The sequence below is a fragment of the Anser brachyrhynchus genome (assembly GCF_964034855.1).
Source record: "Anser brachyrhynchus genome assembly, chromosome: 5".
NCBI lineage: Eukaryota > Metazoa > Chordata > Aves > Anseriformes > Anatidae > Anser > Anser brachyrhynchus.
Window position 1 is genome coordinate 64,750,458 of NC_137699.1, and position 26,683 is coordinate 64,777,140.

Sequence of the window (26,683 nt, forward strand, 5' to 3'; positions counted from 1 at the left end):
GTACTCACATCTGTAGTAATTAATTTTAGCAGGGGAAGTGGGAGAGTTGAAAAGGCTAATTCAAATGTATATGGGAATATTTCTAATGTTTTCATGAAACATTTTAAGCATCCTTCTGCAGAGGGAAATAGCTGTTCTGAGGATTTCTTCACAGCGTGCATTTCCTTCAGGAAGTCTAAACGAGGCTTTGCTGTTCTCCTCCTGTATCTGCACTTGTGAAATTAGAGACAGAGAATTTAGCAAAAAAAGTAGTGCAACATTCAGAAGCACGATTCTTATTGATTTTCTTGGGGTTGGTAAATTGAATTAGAGAAGCAATGGTTGTTTTACAATTTTCAGTTTGCAATGCTGACGCTTGTTATGCTTGTTCTTCACAAAACCGAGGGTTGTCTTTCAAAACAGCAAGCTGAGGGCTCTCCTTTGAGATTTGTACCAAATTCTTTTAATTGTCATTTAAAAAATATGGCTAATTTTCCCAATTTTCTGAAAGATAAGGCAAATGCTTATGCATATTTTTTTGGGGGGGGGGGGGGGTGGAAAGTAATGTCTTATGAAGTCAGAGGTGGAAGTTAAACATATAAATACATCTTTTGCTGTCAGGTGCTGATGTTCTGACTCTGATCCCACGGTGTCCTAGCTGACAAAGATGCTCCTGTCTTTATCCACACTCCCTGTCTTGGGTGTTGAGCTGTGGGTCCCCAGAGCTGCCGGTGCGCTTGTGTTGGAGGTAGCTGGCTGTGTTTGCTAGCAGTGCAAACAGAAATCCCAGGCAGAATGTGGCCATTCTCATTACCACTAAATTTGCACCATAAAACAGAACTCCTTTTCCTCACAAAAAAACTTACAGCAAAATTTGATGTAGTCATTGGATCCACGCGATTGCTGCCTGCTGGGACTGCCTTGGTTGGGTTTTTGTTATCTAAGCAGACTGAAATAAACTCTTGCTATTTCATTACCAATTTTAATACCTAATTTGCATTAACTTTTTGGCCTGGGTTCCTAAACAAACAAGACCCAGAAGACTGTCCTGCCTGTATCTGTCCATCTGTCCTACTGTCACTCTCAGAGGTTGCTGAACCCAGCTCTTCATTTGGGTCAACTGTGATGGGGAGTAGAGGTGCAGCAGAGAAGGGCCCCACCAGTGCTCTGACAGCATGTGGATGGGTTAAGGAGAAAGATGCCATTATGGGAAATCTGAAGGGCAAGACCACATTAATCAAAAAACAGAAAAAACTTGTTAACGGGGCAGAGTGTATGAACTCTCTGACTTTGTAGCCAGGTCTGTGGAAGCCCCTGCTGAGCCACCTTATGTTTTTGGTGAATATCTCTAATCCCTCTCTTCAGGATGTCTCAGGCATGCCTATACTTCTCTCCCTGTATATTTATACATTGCAGGAGCCAGGGAGCTCCGTGGCCAAGTCTCCTTGACTTTTGCCAGCAACGTGCAAGCAGTAATTTCCTGAAGAACAAACCGTCCCTGGGCAGGAGGTGGTCACCACGCTCGTGTGCTCGAGGCAGTGACAGGAACGTAGCCTGAGGCTTTCACTGCACGTTTCGCTTCAGTGAAAAAGGGTAGAGACATGCTCGTACTCCGCACTGTGAGCTCTCACCCAGCATTGCCCGAGCCCATGGCGCTTTGGTCAGTGCATGGTTGTCACACTCGGTTCTCATTTACTCTGGCTCAGCAGGAAAATCTGCAGTATGAATTGATTACTGCTGACAAATGCAGTGCATCAGTCAAACTTCAGGAAAGATGCAGGAGAAAATGGATTGAATTGAAGAGCAATTTAGTGAGAGAATTACTCAAGCTAGAGGAATTTATTTCTGTAAACAAGTTACTTGCTTTTGACTACATTTAAACACTTGAGGTAGGGCAGAGGCTCCCTTTGCAGGTGTACCCATGCGTGCACAGACACACGGCTCTGGCTGTGAGGGGTGCAGTCAGCGCCGTGCGTGGCTGAGCAGCACGTTTCATCCTCAGCGTGCAGCCGAGGGGGTTTCTGCAAGTTGTTGAGCCAGGTGGGCACCCCTCCAGCACAAACTATACGTTACAGGATGTAATGCAAAAGCGTTTCAAAAAATACCTGTGACAACAGTGGTTCTGATAGGGTTGTTTTCATATGATGTCATACAGTGGCTCATAAATATTAAAGGATTTGCAAAATAGAGCAATGAAACTTTGAAAACTGAAGATCTACGCAAAAATCAAGTCATATGTCATCAGGCAAATGAATGACGAGTGAGAGTTGTGTCTGGCATGCAGTATCCTTTTCAACAAAGTAAAAGATAGCATAAATAACTGCAGCTATAACTTAGTACATGAAAGGGCCTGTGAGTGTTACAGACACTTAATTCTGATGAAGGAAGCATTTTCTTTAGTGAAGATAGTTTCAGATGCCTAGGAAAGGTTTTAAACTAGAAGAAGGTAGATTTAGATTAGATATAAGGAAGAAGTTCTTCCCTCAGAGGGAGGTGAAGCCCTGACACAGGGGGCTGGAACCGGGCGGGTTTTAAGGTCCCTTGGGCACCAGCCCCAGCCGCAGCATCCACACACACAGGAGGCACTCGAAGACCTCCACTCCCAAGATCACCAAGTGCCCCCAAATTAAATAATGCCAGAACTGAGCTCTCAGACCGGCTGCAGAAGTGTTTCTCACTGACTGAGCTTCACCTTTTTCCTTGTGGTAGCCTCACATGTGTCCTTACACCTTCTTGCTCCCCCACGTGCCAGGCCTGCCCTAAGAACACCCTCTGTGTTCTCCCCGTGTCGGCAGGACACGGCCCCACAGCCCTTATTTCGTGGGCTGCAATGAACCCCTTGGCACCGCTTCTCTCTGAGTTTAGGAAACCGAAACATAGAGAATGGTCAGAAATACTGCTGGTAGGGCTCGCCTTGGGAAAGGGGTTTTTACCTCTGCATATTTAAAGGCAGCATCTTGATTCACGCTTAGAGGTGCTTCACTGGAGTTGCATGGACAGCCTGAAATCTGGGTGTCCCATGTCACCGAGAGGGACACCGGGACCCTCACGCTGGGCTGTCCTGTGCAGTGTACCTGCAGACCCACCTGTGCCTTTGTGTGGTCCCCAGCGGATGGCTGAGGGGTCCCAGCTGCCTGCCGGACACTGGGGCATTTGGGGCTGTCTCCGTACCTCCCTGTCTCACACCGGAAATTCTGTCCTTGCAGAAACAGATGCATGCAATTTCAGGAGAAAAAATAAAAGGTTAAAACATAATTTTTACCAATAAAAATAGCAGTGCCATTAAGAAACCAAGCTGTTTCCTAGTCCACAATGATGTATTGTTTCTGTTGGCACAACTGAGACCAGGAAGGGTTTCTTTGTTTTTGTGAGGCCTGTGCAAATTTTATTTCCATTTGGAGAAAAGAGATGGTAAATGAGATTCATTCTTTTTTAAAGAACGTAGTTAGATTGGCAATTCCTTAAACAGACTTTGCTTGCTCCTAGATGAGGGACATTTAGCCAAATCACAATGTATTAGCTAGCATATGTACTAAGTAAGTGTTTTCCTCAAGTAATGTGCATTGCAGAAACTATATACTGCTGGGATGAGTGATCTGGCCCTAAAGACAACTGTTCCATCCATACTTTTGCTGTTAGAGAATTCTTTATTCTCTGAAACATACATATATTTAAATCGAATACAAACCATATTGCCATTCAATAAGCAAATCAGCACCCTACTGCAATGCGTCTGTGTTTTGGAGCTAATTTAAAACATCACAGTTACATTTTGAGAACTTCATTAAAAATCTAGTGGCTATTTCCTTTCCTCTCATGCAGCGATTGTCTTAAGTATTTAAGAAATGGTTTGTTGAAACGTTCTTATCTGACAGTTGAGCTGTTATTTTTTGGCAAAAAAAATCATTCTTACTTAAAAACTTAAGCAAAATCAGTATGTTCCCTTTCCTTGAAAATGCACATTGGCATCAAGCGCTTGTCTTATTGCATTATTACTCCTTGATCTATTTATGCAGAGATTCATGTAGGTTGCTTAAAATGCAGTCTTGTTTTTCCAGTTCATTTACCGAGACAACCTAGCGTGTTCACTGTGCTCGCTAAAGAGTAAAGCTCCAGCATGCCATGCTTTAAAAGGGTTGGGTTTGTCATCCTGATTGCAGCCACATTCATTGACTTGTCACTATGTAATTATTTTGTATGGAAAAAAAAAATGTCATTCATAAATAGCTTTTAGAAATCACAGGAAAATGAATTAGCTCACTAGTGACAGGAATGTGCTGTGTGCCGTTCAAGATCCAAGCAGGGAAGGTTGTGGCACGGTGGTATGCTCAGCTAAGTCGTTATCACTGAAATACGAAATTTGTCCTGGGATACTTTCCCGATCACGGAAATGCAGTTGTTCTTATAAGCGTAAAGTGTTTAGCTTAAACTTGGGGTCTAAATCCTGAAGCCACTTTGATAATTCTCTCTCTTGTTGCCCTGATAAAAGCAATGCTCTGGCTACGGCAGACAGACTGCTGTTTGACATGCAGAAGCACATCCCTGCTGCTGGCGGTAGCGCTGCTGGCAGCGCCCAGCTCGCCCCCGCTGCTGTGCCCTGCGCTCTGGTGGGTGAGAGCGGCAGCTCCTAGTGTGTGAACTTCTGGTTCGCTCTGTCACTGAGAGAGAACGGGAAACTTACCCTTAAAACCATCCTTAACGCGGTTTAATAATTAACGCGCCTTTTGTGAATGCCTAACAAAACGGGGATTAAAAATTGAAAACGTCTTTTGAGAGCTGCCTAGCAGTGGTGCAAGAGTAGGAAGGCCTGTGCCACTGGGGCGGGGAACAGGGCAGCTCTTGTTTAATCCCGTAGACTCGTGTGAATTCATCTGGGACTTAGCCAGTTTTCAAGTCTTAAAATGGATTCTGCTGGTTTATATCACACTTTGGCCTTTCTCTAAGGAGGGAGAGAAAGGTATGTAGTTGAATGCAGTGTCACCACATTCAAGGTTGTGTCTGATCTGAGTCCACACAGATGAGAAGTCCACACTGTGACCTTTTCCTAAGAGCAAGATAATGTGGGCTGCTTTCAGTCAACAGGTGCTTCAACACTTTCCGTTAAACTCTGAAATTGTGCCTTTACTTGAAGGACTTGCAGCGGTACACCCTTTAGAGGAGAGATGCAGTGGATTTACTGGCACCTCCGGAGGGTCCCTCACCCAGTGCGTGGGGGCAGCAGAGCCCCGTGACACTGCACTGCAAGAAGCGAGGACGAGCCTGAATTTGTTCTGCTGAGGCGGGAAGAAATTACTTAAACTCTGTGTCTGGCAAAGGCAGCAGGGCAGTTCTGCATTTTGCTGTAAACCCTTCTTTATTGCAGCGAGTGGACACTCGGCTCCATCTCCCACGTCCCTGCGCACTGAGGAATTCTGTCCCCTTGGGGCACTGCAGACCAGGATCTGCTCTGCCAGCAGACAGAATCCACCCTCAGTGGTACAAGCCAAGCATGGTAACACCTAAAAGGGTTAGCGAGGGTAGGGATGAAGATCGTGCTTTAGGGAGATCAGTGCTGGACATTACAATCCTGGGTGCATTTTTGTCACTAAGATCCACCAGAAGAAAGGTTGTTCATTTGAAAATGTTTTTTATATTTGTCTTGTTAGCAGTGCTCATATTTTCATTCGAGCTCTGGGTAACTTTTTTACAAGAAGAGTTCCAAAACAATAAGGAAAACAATACCCCAGACAGGCAGTTGGTATTAATTTATCTGAATAGAACAGAATAGAATAGAATACAATGCAGTGCAGTGCAATGCAGTAGTGTAGTTGGAAGGAACTTTCAAAGATCATCTAGTCCAACTGCCTGGCCACTTCAGGGCTGACCAGGAGAGAAAGCACATTAATGAGAACACTGACAGCCCTGGGGGATCAACCACCTCGCTAGGAAGCCTGTGCCAGTGTCTGACCACCCTCACAGTAAAGGAATGTTTCCTAATGCCCAGCCTGAGCTCCCCTGGCACAGCTCTGTGCCGTTCCCACGTTCTACCATTGGTGCCCAGGGAGCAGACACTCCTATTTTCTCTGCACTTGCCTTCCTCAGGGAGTTGCAGAGAGCAACGAGGCCACCTCTGAGCCGCCTTCTTTTCAGACAGGACACCCCGAGTGTCCCCAGCCTCTCCTCACAGGACGTGCCTCCCAGCCCTTTTACCGGCTTTGATGCCTTAAGCACCAGTCAGAAAGCACCAGGTCTGCTGCACTGCGCAGGTGAGCTTTGGTGCTGCCTGTGAGCTGAACAGAACCACTGGACCGCAGGGAAGGAAAGGTGGCAGCGGGGGTGCTGTGGGAGCTGTGGGTGATCTGGGAGCAGCGATTGCTGGTCCTGAAGCATCAATGGAGAATACAGCCAGCATCAGGTGCAGCCTCCCATCCACAAGACCCCATAGGCACTGTGAGTAGGGTTAGCTGATGCATACACTTGATTATTAATGCAGACTGGTAGTTGCTTGTTTGGTTTAAGTCATGGAGTGAGGATGTATTCAGATTAAAGAATAGTAAAACTGAAATGTGTGACACTGGCAGAGTAGCCATTTTGCTTCTGTGCAACTCAAAGACTATAAATCCTTCTGCATGTAGCAGGTATGGAAAAAGCAGTGCAGAGTATAAGGAGATTCCATTGCTCAGAGTCAGAGTTGCACACACAGATTCATAAAGAATTGAAAATCACACAGCGTTATTTGTAACTATCCCTCTCAGCACTCCAGTCGGAGGATGGGGACAAACAACCTTGTGTGTCTTTCCTCGTGGTGACTGCATAGTGTTGGTCACCCTCCACTGGCTTCTGAAGGTGCTGAGGTCTGCCAAGACGTTGTCTGCACACACGGAACATTTTTCCATCTCATTAATAGCTCTCTGGAGAATATTCTGACATTAATGTCTTTAAGCTTTGGATTTGGCTTTGGAATTGGCGACTCAGATTCTTCCAAGTTTTTGTATTTCAAAGCATCCTTCACGTGTCCCCGGTCAGACTCTGGAGCTGGCCAACACTCCAGTAGCTGCTTCCATTAAACGTGCAGTCATGAAGTGCAGTTCAGTAACAGGGAGGGTCTGAAGGTCATGAAATAAATTAGCAAACACAGAGCACAGCATACGCCGTGTTAGGAGCACAGAAAAAATCAGGATTTTTTGCTAAAAGGCCACGAAGCCCTACATGTTGAATTTCCTTGATGTTCTCCTGTATGTTTTCAAAGTGCGTACCAAAATGGTCCCAAAGGCCACTCAGCTTCTACGCAACAGAGAGTAACATCTGCCTGGATCAAACCCACATTGTGCACAGTGAACTTTTGGACCTTAACTTGAAGCTCTCGCTTCACTCAGCAAATGTTCCGCTTTGCCTGGGTGTGCCTGGCTGTAAATATTTTTGTGCTTTTCTATCGCAGCTCCGAAGTGGGTGGCAGCGGTGGCCTTGGCTGCAGCTCCGAGCAGCTCTCTGCTGGCAGGGTGCAGCTGCTCTGAGCAGTTCTGGTGCCATCGAGGCATCGCATGGAGGTGCTTCCTTTCCATGACCGGCCTTTCACTGAAGACAGGTCCAGGTAGATTTTTATAAATGAGACCTGTTAGTGTAACCCACGCTGCACAAATATTCAAGCAGCGATAAGCGAGTGCTTCCAAATCTCTGATATTTACCACCAGCAGGATGAAAGCAAGTGAAATAAGTGAGACTTTCCTGGAGAAGATGTGAAGTTCCCGTGGCTCCGATTTCCGTGCTTGGTGCACTGCTCCTCCGTGGGCAGTAGCCACGTCCCCTACACTGCTGCAGCCCAGGTGACCTAGAAAACCAAGGACTCCACTTTAAAGAAGACGTAAAAAGTTAGCCTGTACCTATATGCCCGAGACTAACTTGTTCAAGCTTGTTATATGAAAAATTAAGCTTCCTCCTTTTCCTTTGTTTTCAGTCTGCGGAAGACTGCAGTCCCAGTCGGTTGCTAATGAGCAAGTCCCTTCAGACTGCCCCGAGCAGGTCACTTCTCTGCCTTGCACATCTCCTTTGGTCACGATTTGGCTTTATTGTATTTTTAGCTTCTATTTTCATTCAGCAGCATGCAGGTTCAGACATATTCAAATATGTATTATATGCTCTCAGAGGGGGTTTCTGATGAAAGCTGAACAGGCACTGGCCGCAAAATGGAGCGTGAAATTTTCTGTCCATGCCATAACCCAGTTCTTTTACCCATACATGCACTGGTATGGATCCGATTTGCCGTAAAGGAGAAAGTGAATACAGGTAAGTTTTTATTGCCTTTCCGATCAAAGAAAGTTGCACCTAACAAATACAGTTTGTCCCTGCATGTAGGGTTATTAAAGGTAAAGAAACACTGAGAAAGACCTTCCAGCTCTGAATACTCTAAATTGCAGTTTAGTTAGCAAGGGGACCGAACTGGCCTAATTTAGATTTTAAAAGATGTTTTTATCATCAGTCATTTGTATCAAAAAAAAAAAAATTAAAACAGAAGGCAGTGTAATTAGCAAGTTTTTAATAGGCATTTGTGCTGTGTTTTGATTTTACTCCGTCAAAAATGACCTCTCCTATTTCCTGGGTTATCCTGTCTTTAAAACTTCAGCTGTAATGCGTAATTAAAGATAGCTTAATTGTTGGATCCTGTAGCTTCCAGACCTCTTGTACTATCTCTCCTTAAATTGTTCCCATTTGTTTCTCTTTCAAATACCAAGCCATAGTTTTGGATCATGGACAGCTGTTTCTGGCATCTGAACCACGCATCCATCAATTTTGTAGTCCGTGAAAAACACACTGCGTCTTTGGACTCCAAGTTCCTAATTAATAACAACTCAGGGACATTTAGTTCCTTAAAAAAAGAAAAGAATTTTTTTGTTGGTTGGTTTGTTTGTTTTGATGATTTTCTGTGTACCAAATATAGCCAATTACACAAAGATGTAAACACAAAATAAATAAAATGAAGGGCAGGAGAAATACAGAATGGTAATTTAAGGTAAAATAAATAAAATGAATGGCAGGAGGCGTACAGAATGGTAATTTTAGGTAAAGAAGGCCAATCACAAGCCCGGGTCATTACTGTTAGCTAGTGGGCTCAGCATGTCCCTGGCCCCAGCAGGCAAACCACACAGCGCTGGCCTCTTGGTCCCCCTTGCTGTGGCACTGGCTGGTGTCCGTGTTTGCAGGGGAGCAGGGAGCTGGTACAGACTCAGCACAGAAACAGATGTGGGGTTTTGACAGTTCCAGTGATCACGTGAAAATATTAGCAAAGAAGAGAGATGTCATCAATAGCAATATTACATGATGCACAGTGGAAAATCAAGTGATGATAAGTGTGGCAGAGCATGCATTGCAGCTGGCCTTGTTATTTTTGCCTGAATTACAGGTATTTGTCACCGTGAGTCATTTCAGGGCCGTAACTACCCTTTGAAATGAAGCTGGCACAGTTGCCACCTATCTGATAAGGTTTGTGTTGAAAATGAGATAGCTCTGATTACGTTGCTGGGCAAACGTGTTAAAGAAGAGTAACCACTGGATGTCTGCAGCAGATGAGGCAGACGCTGCGTGGAAGTGCTCCTCTGCAGCGTGCAGATGGGTAGCAGTATTTGCCCATCAACCAAGTATTTCCCGTTGCTCTTTTATATATGTGACTACTGAAGAAAACTCCTTTTTTTATCAAGAAAAATCAATTGTCAACGTTATTACAAATTGTAAAGAAATGACTTTAAGGACTGCAAGAGCTTTTTTATCGGAGTACGCAGTAGATTAATACACATTGCATTTGGTTGTCGTTAATTAAAGAGATGCTTGTCTGACTTTTTGAGTCAATAAAGAAATTTATGGCTGAAATCAATAGGCCAAGTACAATGGACTACAGATGTGTTTATTTTTTATAAACATAACTGTGCATATAGGCAATCAATATTTAATCATCCCATAGGATTAATTTCTCAGGAAATCTATATGTTCAAGTCTTTTAGAGAATATAGTGTTGGCTGGTTTCTCAATAGGAAACAAGGAATAAGTACCCTTTTATTGACAGCAGAGAGGAGAGGGTTTCAGCCTGTTGCAATAAAACGTTGCCACACTTTTACACCCTTTCTCTGATGTCAGGGAAATTCATTTTACTTTTCTGTTAGCTTTAGGGAACAAAGATTTCTAAATATTCTAAGGTAACCAAGATAAATGAAGAGTCCCTGTGAAGCCTTCTGTGCTCTGGATGGACTGAATGTAGGTGTGCTCTGCTAAATTAATTACAGGTTCTTTTACAGGCATTTACAAACCATTGGAAAACTGTTCTTTCAGTGTGGTCAAAGCAAATTCCCAAATGCATATTACATCCTTATCTTTGTAAGGATATAATAATTTGTCTCCTTCAAAAATTCCTTTTCAGTGAACCCCGATTCTTCCTAAGTTTAGAGCTCCAGACACACAAATTGACATCCAGGAAGGAGTTCTACAGGGATGTTTAGTTCTGTATTCTCTCTTTGAAGTGTGAATCTTCATGTTTTAATATAAAAAGGCACAGCCTGGACATTGGAGAGAGGCTGTACGCCCCACTCCAGTGTCTTTGCTCCATCAGTGGTGTTCGGTAGAGGGTTCCAATGAGGTGGGCGATGCCCAGGTGGCTCCTGCCCACTCGGGGGAGCTGCAGGAGATGCCCAGACCTCTGGAGGCAGAGGCATTGTTGCAGGAGCAGGGGCAGAGGGCCACGTTGTTCTTGGTGCTGGATGGCCCAACGCTGAGCGAGCAGGAGCTTGGGTGCTGCTCCAGGGGTCTGGCTTTGCAGAACTGCCCCGGCTTCATGCAGGGAGCTTGACCTGCCACGGAGGGATCTGCATCCTATATTTCAGAGGGTCTGGACTGTTTCAGCATTGGTGCCTCCATATCATACAGAGCTTCAGAACTGTTGTGCCAGCCCAGGGCACCACTGCTGTGAATTGGGAGGAGGGCTCCCCTCGAGGACGGCAAGGTGGGCGACCAGCCTGGTGTCCAGGGCTGGCACTGGTGTCCCTGGCCCTGGGAGGGATGTCCCCGGGCAGCCCCTTCACCCTCAGCCCCCCGCTGTCCCTGTTCTGCTCAGGGTTGAGCTGAACATCACGGGAGCTGTGTGGGTACGGGTTTTCTTTATTCATTTCTTCAGCAGCTGAGCTGAAAAATCAGGCAAGGGGATGTTTTGTGTCAAACCTAGTGACAATTTTGAGATGTTTGTGGAGGTTTTTTTTTTATGGTTTCCATGGTAAAAACAAGAATTAGAACAGAGACAGTGCTGATTGCAAGGCGAAAAGATGTGTGTTGCTTCCTATGGAGAAATACCAATATCCAGTACGGCTTAGGATGCATGGTACTGAAATGAAAAATCAAACTGTTTTCCTTTCAGAATGAATAAAGTAATAGAGTTGCTTTATTTGCTTTTGTGGGTAGTTGTAGAAAAGGGTGATAATCCAAAGCAGCAACTGAATTTGATATAAATTAATGACTAGCTTTAGTAATAGGAAACTTTAAAAATGTATTATTAATTATTAAAAATATTTGCTGAAGTATGTGTTTCAGTATCCCCATATCCGAAGGCTACGTGTAATAGGGAATATTTTTTATGGTAGACCTCTGTAAGGAGTCAGGAATACCTCAAAGCAACAGCTAGCTGACTTCAAACAACTGCCAGAGAGTCGGTGGTAGCTCACCCAACCTGTGGCACAGCACTGTTAGCACAGCATTCACACGTAATTGGCAGCCAACCTGTTGGCATGAAGCATGAAGCACAAGATGCTGATGATGTCTGTTCCAAGAAATGATTTTTTTTGTTCTGTTGTTTTTGTTGTTGATGTTATTTGTTCTTTTATTTTTAATGTTGAAAACTAGGTAATGTTCTGCAGAGTTTTATGTTCCTTTGATTCTTAATTTTTGTGAAGGGGACGGGCACAATCATGACATGATGTTTAGTGGTATGCAGCTCACAGCTGACATAGTGAATTGTTAAAAAAAGTCTTGCAGAGTTTAGAAAATTTAAATAATGTGTCTAAAAAATGTAGAAACATAAACCATTGCACATTTAAAATATAAAATCATTCTATCTGACTCACGAGGTAACTTAGTGAATTTACAGACGCTCACAAACAGCTGGGATGCGCTCCAGCCAAAGGCTTTCATTTTCTCCACCTCGAGCAGCAGCTTTTATCCGAGAGCACTTCCCAGTTCAACTGCACAAGACGTGGCGAGCATCCATCCATGCGGGGCAAGTGAGAAGGTTCATATGGGCAAATTCCCAATGCACTGCTTTAAAAACACAGTCTAAACCTTATCATAAGTATCCTTATTGTCTTCTCGGCAGCACACCCCTCGCCCTGCTCTCAAGGACAGCAGTCTCCTCGAGACAAGGCTTATCGATTGCTGGGAGGCTCCCTGGCAGCCCAGGGAGCCGCGCGGTGCATCATGCATCGGTCCCACTGCGGGAAAGGTCCGGACGCCCTTCCCCTTCATTTCTGCAATGTTTCATACAGTCTGTGCTGCGAGCACGTAGCGCGGGTCACAACTCAGTGGCTGCTGTGCCTCGCGTGGCCGAGGGGCAGAGCGGCATCCTGGCACCTTCACGCGCCTTTCCGTTCTCCGTACGTAAATTTGGCACCGCTCTCCTGGAGCACTCGGGTTTCGGTGGCTCCTGGAGGGTTTTTGTGGTCTGGGAAGGTGGGTGTGGGGGGTGTAAAACAAGGGCTGCTCATCGGCGGAGGGCAGCAGGAAGGTATCTGAGTGGCGTGAGCCTCCATGCCTGCCAGTGCTGGCTTTGTGGTCTGTGGGGTGTCAGAGTGACACACTGCGCAAAGCCCAGCTGGTACCCATGGCATGGCCTCATTCACAGGTAGCCAAAGAAGAAACAAGGAAAAAAACCTGAATTTCTGTTAAACTGCGCGCACCATGGGGTTCATTTTTTGTTGGTCAGTCCTTATGTACGAAGAGCTATCAGAGATCTGGCATCTGGCAGAACCTGTCAAATCCGAATGTTTCATGAGCTCCACTGGGATGATCTTATATAGATATAATATAAACGCACATATCTGCAGTATCTTTATTATCTTTAATCCCTCCTTGTAGTGTAGTGGCCCTGGGAAACCACTGGCAGAGGAAGGCTCCACCGTTCCAGGCTATGTACAAAGTTGTGGTGGATGTTTTATCAATATCGTGCCTTACCAACGGGGGTCTTTTAATGCTTTCAACAGGGAAGAGGCGATGCTAGCTGGGGAGACAGAGGGCTGGTGCTGCTTGGGCAGCTGGCAGCCCCCAGCTCCCCTGTCTCCCCCTGCCCCACGTGCTCATCCGAAAGCTTTCTGGTCTGGGTGCTGGGTGTCAGAGGCAGACTGCCGCCCTGTGCACGTGCAGAGTTTGTATTGAACAGATAAACTTTTCCTCACAGTAACTTGTTTTTACATTTTTAACCTCATCTGAGATTTTTTTCCCTAGCATTTCTCGTATGCATGGCTTAACCCCTGCGGGGCCAGCCATGAGGAGCCACCTGAGCCTGTAGCACGGCATACGGCATGTGCAAGAGCAGAAATAATGTCATAGATGTGCTCAGCATTGGTTTAACCCATCCCTGCGAAGGCTCAAATCGCAATAAGATGCACATTGACTTCAGTGGCACCAAAATGAGGACAAAGTTCCACATTCCCAACTTTCTCAAGGATTGCTCTTGCTTTTTGCTTCACGGTCTGGGTTTTATTTAATGGGCATATAATTGTACATGTGTGACATGGTATGATTATCCAAGAATTGACATCTCTTTCCCACTGCTATAAATTGAAAGCTTGAAGTCTCTTAATATTGCTGCAAATGTCATTTATTTGGATGAAATGTGGTAGATTTAGTACTAGATTTCAGTGATTTCAATGTGCGTTTTTATTGCATCTGCAAATTAAAGTTTTGGGATAAAAATTTTTCTGTTTTTAATAAGCGTGAATCTCTGCATTGATGAACATGGGATAACTAAGAATTTCCGGGCACTCACAGATACAGTGTGCTTAGTGAACTTCTCATTTTAGCCGAACTGCACTTGTACAGTTGTCTTGGGATGTGTGGTAAATATTTAATGATTTTTCCTTTGTTTCCTGGAGATAGTGTCTGTAATAAGCCTGAGTACCTGCAAGTAATATTGAAATGTCAAGTCACTCTGCTGCCCAAAATGTGCGTAATTTCTACTTGTCTATGAACCAGTCAACACAATTGCAGAGACAATGTGGCACTCGTCTTGTTATGCCTTCTTAATTAGGTATTTTTTTCATTTATTGGTAAAGGCATATAAATAAAAGAAACTATAGATTTTGATGCTGAAAGCACTGCAGTCTATACAGCACAGAAATCTGTGCTTTGGGTTTTTTTTTGTTTTCGTTTTTTGCTTGTTTGTTTGTTTAATAACACAGCCTCTTGTTTGCTCCTATTGTCTTTCATTGTTCTCTGAAATCCATCCATCTTTGAGACCACAAGGATTGCTGATAATTGTGCACTAGCCTATTTCTTTCTCACTCACCGAAAGTGGTAAGTGCTTGGAAATCAAACTGCATTTCAGTCCTCCGGAGTGCTTTCATTAGCTCCAAACTACGCCCCAAATGCCAGCCGTGGAGCCTCGCTGCCTGCAAGGGGAGGCAATGGGCGCCGGTGGAGCGGGGCCAGCAGCACATGGGCAGCTCTGGGCTCCAGGGCCCCCACCTCAGCCCGCTGTGTGCTGCCGCAGAAAGCACCTCTGGCACCATGCTCAGCCAGTTTTATTTTAAAATCATGGAGGAAACGAGGCTGCCAGGCATGGGGAGCCAATTTACTGCTCAGGCTTGAAGGGACAGCAGGACTCGTGGGGAGCTAGTAAGGTCAGCCTCTGGAAGGTGATGAAATGAGCTGAAATGAACAGCTTTTTAAAATTTTTTTATTTTTTTTTTTAGTATTTTAATTTATTTATTTACAGGGAAAAAAAAAAAAGCTTATTAAACATTTTAGGAAGTGGGTTTGAAACTTAGGGGCAGATTTGCAAAATACTTTAGGCTCCAAAAGATGGAAGAATTCAGCGAGTGTTTGAAAAATGTCTCAGCATCTGCCTGACAGTGGGAGTGCTAATGCACCGCCACAAACTGGGCTCTCGGTCCTTTGCTGCAGTCTCTGAGAAATGTCGGAAATCCCTGGGAACTGAATTAACGCCGTGCTTCCCTGCTGAGTGCTGCACGGTGCCGGCAGGCGTCGCGCTGCCCGAGGCTGGCGTGGGACCTGCGTGGCAGGGGAGGAGCTGATGCTGTGACAGTGGGAACGGCAGCAGGGTGGCCTCACTGATGGTTTGGCGGTCTGTGGTCTCCTCTCTCTTACAGAAGTGCCCGGTAGCAGGTTATTTCCAGGTTAGGTCCAGGTTCTTGCCGTAACTAATCCCCCTTGGTTGTTTGAAGGTTTGAGAAAACACCCGGGGCAGCACAGGTCTGCGGCTGCTCCCCTGCACTCCGACGGTGAAAACAGCATTTATCCCAACAGCTCTGACATTTCCATCCTTCTTTTGATTTTAGGCTGGACAACAACGTTGGTGGGAGCAGGAAATTACAGTGAATGGAAACATTCAAAAGGGAGAATTAATTACCTACAACCTCACTGAGCTGATCAAGCCAGAGGCATATGAAGTCCGACTAACGCCCATCACCAGATTTGGGGAGGGGGACTCAACCATTCGGGTCATCAAGTATAGTGGTAAGAAGATCTTTGTGTAAGAGGAAATGTGTTGTGGTGCCCTCCGTGGTGCCTTTAGTCTGCTGCTACAGCTGCACTGCGTTGCATAGTGTGTATGAATTGCCAGTCCAGCGATGAATTGCCAAAATCATATCAGTTTCTATAATATAAAAGTAAAAATATAACAAATTAATGTTATCTTCATGAAATTGGTCTTATTGAAGAGTTTATTCTTGCTCTGAACACTTGGTAGGGCAATGAGTTTTGAAAAAAAAAATCTACAAAACAAGTACTATTGTGAAGATGTCAAATTGGTGTTTTGATATTATCTAAATACTCTTTTTTTGTCAGAATCAGTATGTTTTGAGAAATGTCTATTTGAAAGTGAATGATTAAAAAGCAAAAAGACTATTCCTAGTCCAATGCAAGCAGAAAAGGGTGTCTCTATATTTTCCTCCAGAAGTTTTTCATGAGAAGGATTTATCCACTTCAACAGGAAAGATACAGTACTCCTTCCGTCCTTAGGAAATGGCCACAAGTCACTCCAGGGGAGGTTTAGGTTGGATATTAGGAAAAAAATCTTCACTGAAAGGGCTGTGAGGCATTGGAACAGGCTGCCCGGGGAAGTGGTTGAGTCACCATCCCTGGAGGTATTTAAAGAACATGTAGCTGTGGTGCTCAGGGATGCGGTGTGGTGGTACTCTCGGCAGTGTTAGGTTAACAGTTGGACTTGATTTTAACGGTGTTTTCTAACCTAAATGATTCTGTGATTCCATTCAGTCTCACGGCATTATGAGGAATTAATTCCTTGAGCTCTAAAAATAACTAAACATACCTTTCTGAGAGCAATTATTTAAGGAATAACTGAATTACTTTTTTGTTTCTCACTTGTAAAAATTACAATGGATGGACAAGACATACCTCAGAGAGAAGGTAGTTCTGTTGAAGACATCATTGTGCAGTAATGCAAGTATCAAGGGAACAAATTACATTAAACAACCTCAAATACAAATTCTAAATAACACAGTTGCACATTTCACTTAATGGCAGATCTGCTAACAATGATGATTGATGAATCTTAAGTTTTAGCTGTTGTAGTGAAGTGTTTGCTAAGAATGTTTCCCAAAGCTCATCTCGGCAAATGCTCAATTAAAACAACTTGTTTACTAAATCTATCTGCTGCAACTCCTATTGGACCTTTGCTCATCATTTGGACTCTTTACTCAAGTAAATGTCCATGTTCCAACTTTAGTGGAGGGAAGCTGGTCTCCCTGGGGCTTCCTGCATACACGAGGGAAAGACCCAGGGTCTTCTGGATGGTGTTCAGGAGCAGAAGCGTCATGCAGACATTTGGGATTTCAGCAATCCCAATCTCTGTGCTGGCTGTGATAGGTAGGCTTGCATCACTGCCCTCTCCTGTGTACCTTGAAATTTCTCCTGTGACTTAAATACTGATCAGTACCCCATCCACTGGACCAGCTCCTGCTAGGAATAAAAAAAAATAATAATAATAACATTTAGCTCGCTCAGTCACTTCTGCTCCTTTTTGGTGGCAGTTGTACACTGGTAAGTCTCAGGAGGTTGACTGAGGTCTTGGCCATATCTCACAACCACACTGAATTTGAGCTGTTAATGAAACATTATGTCGTTTGCATTTCTAGCCCCAGGCTGGCAGGAAGAACATTCCCGTGCAACATAAAAGGCATATTTTGTCTACCGTAGATTTTTTTCTGCTAGAATCTGCCATTAGCACAGATGTGAATAGCATCCCATCTCAAACATGCTGATGGGTGCCAAAGCAAAATCCAGCTGCCCAGAGAGAGGAAGCCATCACGTTGTGCCCACTTCTGGAGCAGTGCTCAGTGCTATGGCTCTGGTGTCGACAAAGTCACAGTGTAAGAAATCATGCGCCAGATGCTAAGCGATAGGACAAACCTAAAGTGACTTACCTTTGAAGAGGGGTTCCAGAATCGACGAGGCTTTGTGTGCTTCAAATATGCATTTTATCTCAGCATTCGTCCAATGACTATAGTGTCAGCAAGCTATTGCCAAGCTAATTTTAAGGATGTTATAGTTCCAGCTATAAAGTAATGATATCGCATACATTATTATTGTGCAAATCCAATAGTTATAATCTGAAATGCTGGAATCTTAGAAAAGCAGTTAATGGGCTAGCAGCATGCACAGCAGCAGGCCAGCATTGATGTAAGAAATAATTATAAACATTACCCAGAAAATAAAAGACATCATGTGAATGTTCGTTAAAAGGAGAATATAATTTTTTACAGTTTCTCCCATTACCGTTTCTTTTTTTTTTTTAAATTGAGACCTTAAGCAGGGAGAAAAACACTAGAATCTTCCTATCTTCATATTTTCAATGTAGTTTTAAGCTTGTGTGCGTGCAGTTTTGATCAATACTCCAGAAGCACACTGGACTTCAGCTATATCACCCCATGTTTCTCACCCCACTGCTTTAGGAATTTTTTTTTTTTTGAACATGTAACAGTTTCTTATCTCACAGTATTACTGACTTGCTGCATTGGAGGCACCAGTGGATATCATCCCATCAGAGCAGGTAACCCAGGACCACATCCAATTCCGTCTTAAATATCTCCAAGGACAGACACTCCACAATATCTCTGGGCAACCTGTGCCAGTGTCTGACCACCTTTAGTGTATATAAGCTTTTTGCTTGTTTTTAAAATGTAGGCTTGTATTGTATTGCTGGTTAGGATCCCCATTGCAAACATGCTTCTCCTTAATTTTTTAAACTTTAAGTAAGCTAATAGGATTTCACCCCATTTTAAAGTAACGCAGCCAGTGTGAAAAGCAGATCAGACACATGATAATTAGAGTTGCTAAAAATGGTATCAGTGTCTTTTGCCTTTGCTGAATGCATTCCCTTTTACACTTGAGCCTCATTTTTTTTGCACGTACAGGATGGATAGGCCATGCACTGCCTAAGAGTTATTTTGACAGCTGAAGTTTGTGTTTTGCAGTATGACAGTCATGGGTAGGTGCTGCCCAGAAATGATTTCTCAGACTACTAGTCTTAAAATGTGTAAGAATCAACTTGAAATTTCTAGTGTCTTGGTTGTGTTTGCTGCCTTACCAGAGAGGAGTTTTCTCCAGATTTCATCCAGAGGATGATTCATCCTTAAGACATGCCCGTATCTCTCCAGTGACTTTAGAGACATTCTTAGATGAGGTGTCTAACTTTCAGATAGCTCAAGTTAAGTCACATTAGTCCTACCTGTGAAGTCATTTTTACCTCCTGTGTAAGTCAGGCAGAGCACATCACATTTTAAATTAAAACCTGCAACTGGAGATTGACAAGGAAAATGCTAATATATAAAAATAAGAGCTTCCAGCGTGCTAGCCTGCTGGTAGCCATCTGAATGTCTGAAATAAGGAGACTATCAAAGTACTGTGAAAGTAGGAAAAATGTCAGTAATGAGCTCTTCGCAGTATACCTTGCCATCCCAAGCTAGAGCTGTAAATACAAGAGAAAAACTCCCTGGTGTCCAAACCCATTAATCAAAAACTTATACGTGGTGGAAGCGTTTCATAGGGAAGTTCCTTGCCTGCCATGAATTATTCTCTCCTCCACACACAGGAAGGACGGGAGAAAAGAACAATCATCACAGTTGGAGCGACATTGATAATTACAGCCAAACATCACTTGACAAATTCTTTAGTAGATGCATATGTTACTCTGCTAGTGAACACAGTCTGCCAAGTAAATACAAACAGGGCAGTTTAAGTAGCACTAATGAGTGTTTTGAAGGCTGTACAGAACAGATAAGTCTTGTAGTAACAGTTTAAATATAATCTCCATCACTTTACATAAATCTGTGTCAGCCTATTCGATACAAACAGGCAATAAAGTCCTCCAGCTACTCCGATCAAACCTCAGCACTCGCTGTTTCAGATATGCACTTGTGGTTTAATATTTTTAAATTTAACCAGTAGTAAACAAGCACATTAATCTCATTTCTATGAAAAAAGCCAAAAATCCAGCATTGCTACTATTGGTATGTGGAATCAGCCCCTCATGACAGTGGCAGATAGATGGTGGTTGCCAATCGCTTTGTCTTCCAGCCTGTTTTCATAGGTATTTAGAAACTTATTTTGTCATTATTGTCATTGCTATTTTAGTCATTATTGTTGTTGCTATTCTTATATTTCTGGAACCCGAGGGGAAAAAAAAAAGACAACAAATATGACATAAACGGAAGGATTTATGAGTTCATACAGATACAAATATGGGGCTGTTTTATAGGTAGTATGTTAGGTTAGTTGCTGTAATGGGAGGAAGAAAGACTTGTCCACATAGTGTCAATGTTTATAGCGAAGATTGTTTTCCACTATGCCGACCAAGTGCTTAGAGGTACGGACCCCTGATCTTGATTAAAGCTTTTAGGTTCTGGTTGTAATTACCATAAGCAGACAGTGTCCAGTGGTAGAAAACAACAGCTGAGCATCCAGCATGCTTCTACTGAACTCTAGCTTTATGCTTTTCATAGTATAGTTGGAAGCTATTTTCTTTAAAGGAGGGGCATAATGTCTCAGTCTCTGAACAAATTATGTGAACAAGAGTCTGTTGGGAAGGATCTCTGGAAAACGTAACTGTCCGTATAAATGCAGTTACACCCAACGGAAGGGCAGGCGTTAAGGAGGAACCATTCCAGCCACATTTTTCTGTTATCACCTGCACATATACAAATCTCAGAACAGTAAAATCATCCAACAAGCTGAAATTCCAGTGGGTTTTATTCCCTGAATGATGGGGAATAGTGAGGAAGACTAAGGGATAATCCGTCTTGGCTCTACCCAAGCTCAAATACTTTATGACACTTTGTTCTCCTCCTGAGGTTCTCCTCCAGCAAAACCTTCCCCCAGCGCAAGTGAGGACCAGCGGAGCAGGGCAGTGATAACCCTCTGAGGTGCAAAGACTTTCTAGACGATTCAGACTCAATCTTGGGAATTTACGCCATCAGTCATCCATTAATTTATGGCTAATTTAACCTGCTGTCTGTGTGTTGTGCACACGACAGCCTTACCTTGCAGCACAGAGACCTAGAGCCATTACACTTTGCCTTAGAGCAGCTCAGGGTATTACTGAGAGGAGTGGGCTTTCTGGTTTTTTGTTTTGTTTTGTTTTCCAGTTTATGATGTTAGATAAGTAAGTTCAGCCTAACTGCTTTAATTTGTTTTTCTGCTTTTGTCAATCAGTTTGAACTGCAGCTAGCTTGGCAAGAAGCCCTTTTTGCTCTGCTGTGAACAATCGGAATAGCGTGACTCAAGGTTACACACTGATGATAGTTTCCATAAAAGCCCGTACGTTTAGTTACAAAGCAAGCATCAGTAAATGTAGTTTCCAGCAATTTCAGCTAATTCCAAGTTCAATCACTCAAGAAGCTCACAAAATGAATGTTTCTTGGAGAATGAAAGGTAATTTGTTCGTAAAAGCTGTGAGGTTATCTAATATAATGTAATGACTAAGTTTCTTAAGAAAATTGCACTGGGACAAATCACTGTTCATTTGTTTTAGTGAAGCAAGATAAGATGGCAGAGTTGCTAATTTAGAGCTGTTTTAAAAACTTCAGATTGAATCTAGAGCTAAGTAGATAGAATCCATGGCTGGGGTCAGAAGCCAAGAGCTCATGACTCTAAACACGGCCTGGGAATGGCAGCAAGACATGGAGCAACCCTTACACGGAAATCTGGCATTACCAGATGTACACAGGATCTGGAGATAAAATTGAATTTAAATTTTTCTGTCAATAACATTCCACCTGTGGGCTTAGCATCCTGCTGTTTTCCACATGCATGAGGGCTTGTAGGAGAAGGGCTCTGTTTCCTAAGTCACCCATCCTCAAATTTACCTTTCTGCAAAGAGGTAGCACAGAACTGGAGACTTTCCTTTTTCCTTCAGACCTGATTAGCATTGTACAGATTATTCTGGACCTAACCTTTGGTAGCCAATCCCATATTTAAAATATCTGTAGGCGCAGTTGAGGTTTGACTTTCATCTTGTTTCATCCTCTGGCTGTTAGGTGAACATGAATTTAGAGGGTTCTGTGATTTTGCTGAGCATCTATCAAACAAGAGTGCAAGTTTTATCAGCTGTCCCAGAGATTCCCAGTAGTCCTGCCAGCTCACACAAGGCATTGCACAGACCCATAAAACAACAGACAGAAATAATATTTTTCAGCAATATTATCTCAAGGCTTCTCTGCAATGTTGGATTTTTTTTTTTTAATGCCTTCTGAGGTGAGGGGTGGGCATGGAGTGTCCCTGCCAAGGGGCAGGGAAGGGTCAGAGGTGGGATGTAAGGTGAGGGGGGAGCTGCTCTGCTGCTTCTGCTTCCCCAAGAGCACCTCCCCAGGGAGCAGCGGGCGGTGGGCTGGGGTCCTCCAGCGCGCGCTGCCTGTGCTGGTGGCCCATGAGGACACCGAAGGACTTCGCATTCCTTTGTCTCCTGAAATTTCTTTAAAATATATTCCCTGGTACAAAAGGTTTTATGAGGCAGAGGGCTTGCACGTCTTTCGCTTGTTTGTGTCTCTTGGCCTAATGAGATCAAACATCTTCTCACAAAATTACTGTGCTTGTTTCCTGCTGTTTAAAAAGAAAATTCTCATTTCTGAGAAGAATGCAAGTCCTGTCCGGTTCTGAAGACATCTTAAACTGAGGAATAGTACTTTTATTTAATAGAAGACTAGTTCATTATGTTACGTATTCATGATCATGATACGATCATGATACGATCATGATCATTGATAAAATCAACTGTTGAGTTAGGCCTGATGCAGAACCTTTGCTTCTGCCGAATTCATCCTTTCTGTAGTTGCTGGGTTCCTATACAAAGGCATCACCCTGGAGTTTTGCTGTGCAGCTGTCCTCTTCCTTACAGTACCTGTGCTAACAAGCTAGCTTAGGTGCTTAATTACAGCACCCCCAAGCTGCGGGTGCTAGTGATGGAGCACACACATCGTGGATGAGGGAGGCTTTTCTCACTGCAGCCACTGCCTTCAGCCTGTCACCGAGCTACAAAATGTGCTCAAAAAGGAAGGTATTGGTTTTGCTGGCTGTCTCAGCGTGGGACCCATAGTCCGGGGGAGGAGAATGATCTGTGGGAAATTTAGGATAATATGTGTGTTGATGAACTGCAATTTCCCCTTTGTACTAATTTTATTTTTTCTCTTGTCTTCCAGCTCCAGTAAATCCACACCTACGTAAGTATTTCTTTATCTTTTTTACATTTTTTTCCACATGAAGAACTGTCCTTGCGCTTGTTGTCCCTTGCAGTTAAAACGTAAATGCCAATGACTGCACTTTGGATTGTGCCCCACGGATTGCATTGTCCGCTTTAGTTGTGCATGCAGGCTGAGCCGGTGGCTGACGGTGCCATTCCTCTCCTTCTGCCGAGGTGCTAAAGAATCAGTAGATGGAGGGAGGAAAAATTATAGCTCCAGGTCATCTTTCTTTCACCCTACCCAAACAGTCCATCTAAAGGAAAAAAATAATATTCAAAAAATAAACTCCATTTCTGGGGCACAGCAGCTCAGTGTGTATGGGTGAAGGTGCAGTTTGGTCATAGAAGCAGCTAAATGCCTGACTGTTGGAGTACTCAGTAGGATCTGTGTCTGATCCTCGCCGGGCGTGTTAAAATGTTAAAAGAAAAGTAAGTTTCTGAAATTTTCCGAATTCATTTATCCTTGCATGAGAACTGCATTTGCACTTGCTGAGGTATTTCAGCTTGAGCAGTGGGGCTGGACCCGATGACCTCCCGAAGTCCCTTCCAACCTTCCCTGCTCCGTCATTCTGAACGAGTTATTTTGATACTTCCAGATGTAGTCAGGAGCTCATCCACAGCTTCAAAACAAAAAGAAGACTTTTTTTCATGCAGTGCATCCATGAATCATGGACCTCATTTGCACAGAGAAACGTGGAGACCAAAGGTGTGACGAGGGTGTGAAAGTGCTGAGACAAATTCACAGGAGGCAGCTCCACAGGCGTGATTGCAAGTGCAGACTCTAACTACATCCTCGCTAATGTGCTGCTGCTTGGGAGCACAGGGATATTGCAGGGGAGGAGTGACTCTTGGTACAGCTGGATCCCACACATTTAATCCACAGGCACCAAATCCCTACCGATATCGCAGACAGGAGACTGGGCTGGAGCTGCGGTGTGTGAAACTAACTTATTCCTTACAGTCTCCCCATCTGTCCACTTCGAGATTTATTTCCGTGATATGCACGTAGCAAGTGCGTATTTTGGCTGTGGGAACATACTCTGCCATTATTCTTGCTTTTAATCACATGTGCAAAAAATACTCTTGTAAAGGGAGTGGGCTAGCAGTTATTGCTGATATCGTGCAGCCACAGACAGGCAGGAAAGCAGCACTGGGCTGTGTGAGCATCCTCTCTGTCTCTCTCACACAGATAGCTAAGCCCTACTGTAAATTTTAAAATTATTTGCTGAAGATCTTGTGCGATGCATTAATAATTAATCAGGGCTCAATTCAAAGCTCACAGGAGCTGAAGGAACCAATCCCATTCTCTTAAATGAGCAGGAGATGATGCCCGTGCTAATTAATATATTAAATATATACTCTATGATGTTAAGAAAGAAAAGCATTGCAGTCCCAAGTGCTTCACGCTATGATCTTCCATGATTTTAAGATCTGAAATTGTCTCATTTTCAAAATGTCTCTGTTGCACACTGAAAAGCCACAGCTCTAGTAGGCACATGGCATAGTGCAGGTGGCATCCAAAGTGCCCTTGAGATAGAAACTGAGTTAGCTCAGGGGAGGGAGACTTCTGACAACCTGCCCACCATTTCCTTTGTCTGCTTGTTGGGTCTGCCTCTCTATGCGCTGCTGGTAATGGAAAGTTTGCCCACCAGGAGCTATCGTTCACCCAGTGTGATTTCCTTCAGATGACCAAAGAGATGGAAAAATCCTGAAGGCTTGCTTTTTTTCCCCAAAGACTTCTTGAGTGAAATCCTTTGAAGGGGAAGAAATCTGCAAATGGGTTCAAACCAGTAAGCTGGAGAAGAGAGGTTCTGTCTCCAATTACAAATCCAATCTCATCTTTATCCATGCTTTTTACAATCTCATTTTATTTCACTGAAAATACAGAATGAATGAGGATTTATATATATATTATATAACATAAATCAGATCGTTTCTTTTCTAAACCTATTGGGCTGAATTCTGATTCTATTTACACCTCCATGAATGAAGAGTAAGTGCTGTATTCACCTGGGACAAGATATCTGTATTGGAAACTGAAGTCACACCTTGCTGCTTAAATTCTGGAATAATCACATTGCATAGGGCAGTCATTTTAATGAGATTTCTGCAATACAAAAGCGAGTAGCGTTGAATGACTTAAACATTGAGATGTAGCCTTAGAACTGCATTTTACTTTGTAAGGTATAATATAAAACATTTACCGTAAACTTTTAAGAATTTCATATGAACTAGTGCAACTGGATGTTACACTTGAATACTGGAAGAGATTAGATGATAAAGAGTCATATTCAGCTTGAATTTTATGGAACACGAATTCCTGCCGCAATGAAGAGCCTTTCACCTGGAGAAGAGTTTCAGATTTTGCCCTAATTGGCAATAACATGAATAACCTGCGCTGGCATGTGCTTTGACAAAAATTCACCGCTGTTTTTAATGGTAATTGGTACTATCATTGGTGCTTTCAGCAACCCGCAGTGATCTGAGCAGTGTCATGAGCTGGAGCACCTATGGGTCCCTGGGGAAGAGCCGGCTGTTCCTCTTGCTCTTGGTGTGCCTCTTTAGTGAACAGGTCAGGACCATCCAGGTCTATTTAAATGCTCCTATTTCTTGCATAGGGAAAGTACCGAGCTAATCCTGGGGAACTATTTCCCATTTTTATTCATCTCTTATTTTTTATGAAGTGTTCAGTGACAAGAATATTTAGCACTAACCTTTTCCAGTGTATTGCAAATGGCAGAGTCCCGTGGGAAACCAGTGTTTTCATAACAGATAAATGGCAAACTTTTACTTGCCTTCCTTCATCTGGCCTGATTTTTTTTAATTTATTTTTTATTTTTTTTCACTCAAAGAAAAGGCTTTTGTTCTGCTGATGTGGAATTTCTTAATGAAGCTCTGAGGGCATGGTGTGACATGGAAATGCAGCTTTTAAGGTACTGGAGGGGCAGTGGTAGAAACTGCTGAATGGCTGGAAATGCTTTGTCTTTATCCACTTTGCTGCAGGACTGCATATGGTAGTCAGTGTTTTTGTCCTTCAGTTACTTTTTTGCCCTTTAATTCTATCTCACTGTGCAGAAACAGCACCTTTCGTGCTGTAGGAAGGGTGTGCGTAAGTGGAGGTGGAAGCCCAGTGTACAGAAGATAGCGTAAACCCAGCCATTCAGAGCTTGCAGCATGTAAAAGGCGTTGTTGGAGATGAGAGGCACAGCTGGCATTTTGCTCGGAGGGCTCCGCTCGTGTCCTTGCGTCTTTCAAGAGCTTCATCAGGGTCTTTGCACTCTCTTCCTGGTCTTCGGGACAAAGACGGAGGTGTCGCTCTACATCCATTCAAATGCTTCCCTCTTCAAGGATTTGGGATGCAATTTGGATGCACAGGTGTTCATTGTGGCCTTACTCTGTGATATGCTCATCTCTCAGGAAGAACCTCTCTTTGTATTTCTTCCCTGCAATGCTTACGGTGGTGCTTCTGTGTTGAATGATTTCGCCTATTGCCACTTCTACATCATTCAAAATTCGGGATTCAGAAGGCACTTCTTCCAGGATCAAACCATGGGGCAAGGTCCTGAAATTAGCTCCTCATCATGTTGATGGTTCTCAGTCGCTTTTGCCAGTTAAGGAATTGTGCCTCAGGAAATTAATTCTCCTGGAGGATCTAATAAAGATGATGGATTTATTGAGAAATCAAGTCAATCTGCTTGAGGTGCTAATGGGCACGGAAAGTTTCTGTGGACTGCATTTCCGTGATAGCCTGTTTTTATGGAGCAGTGG

The 26,683-nt window shown here is 43.6% G+C and overlaps 1 protein-coding gene across 4 annotated transcripts in view; it reads left to right on the plus strand.

Moving 5' to 3' along the window:
* MDGA2 (MAM domain containing glycosylphosphatidylinositol anchor 2) overlaps positions 1-26,683 on the plus strand; it is a 324,296-nt gene that overhangs the window by 281,207 nt on the left and 16,406 nt on the right. For all 4 annotated transcript variants that reach the window (XM_080592726.1, XM_080592727.1, XM_080592728.1 and 1 more), the window contains 2 exons: positions 15,501-15,678; positions 22,875-22,895. In XM_080592726.1, the coding sequence (XP_080448852.1) occupies positions 15,501-15,678; positions 22,875-22,895 (199 nt within the window). The remainder of the gene's footprint in view (positions 1-15,500; positions 15,679-22,874; positions 22,896-26,683) is intronic.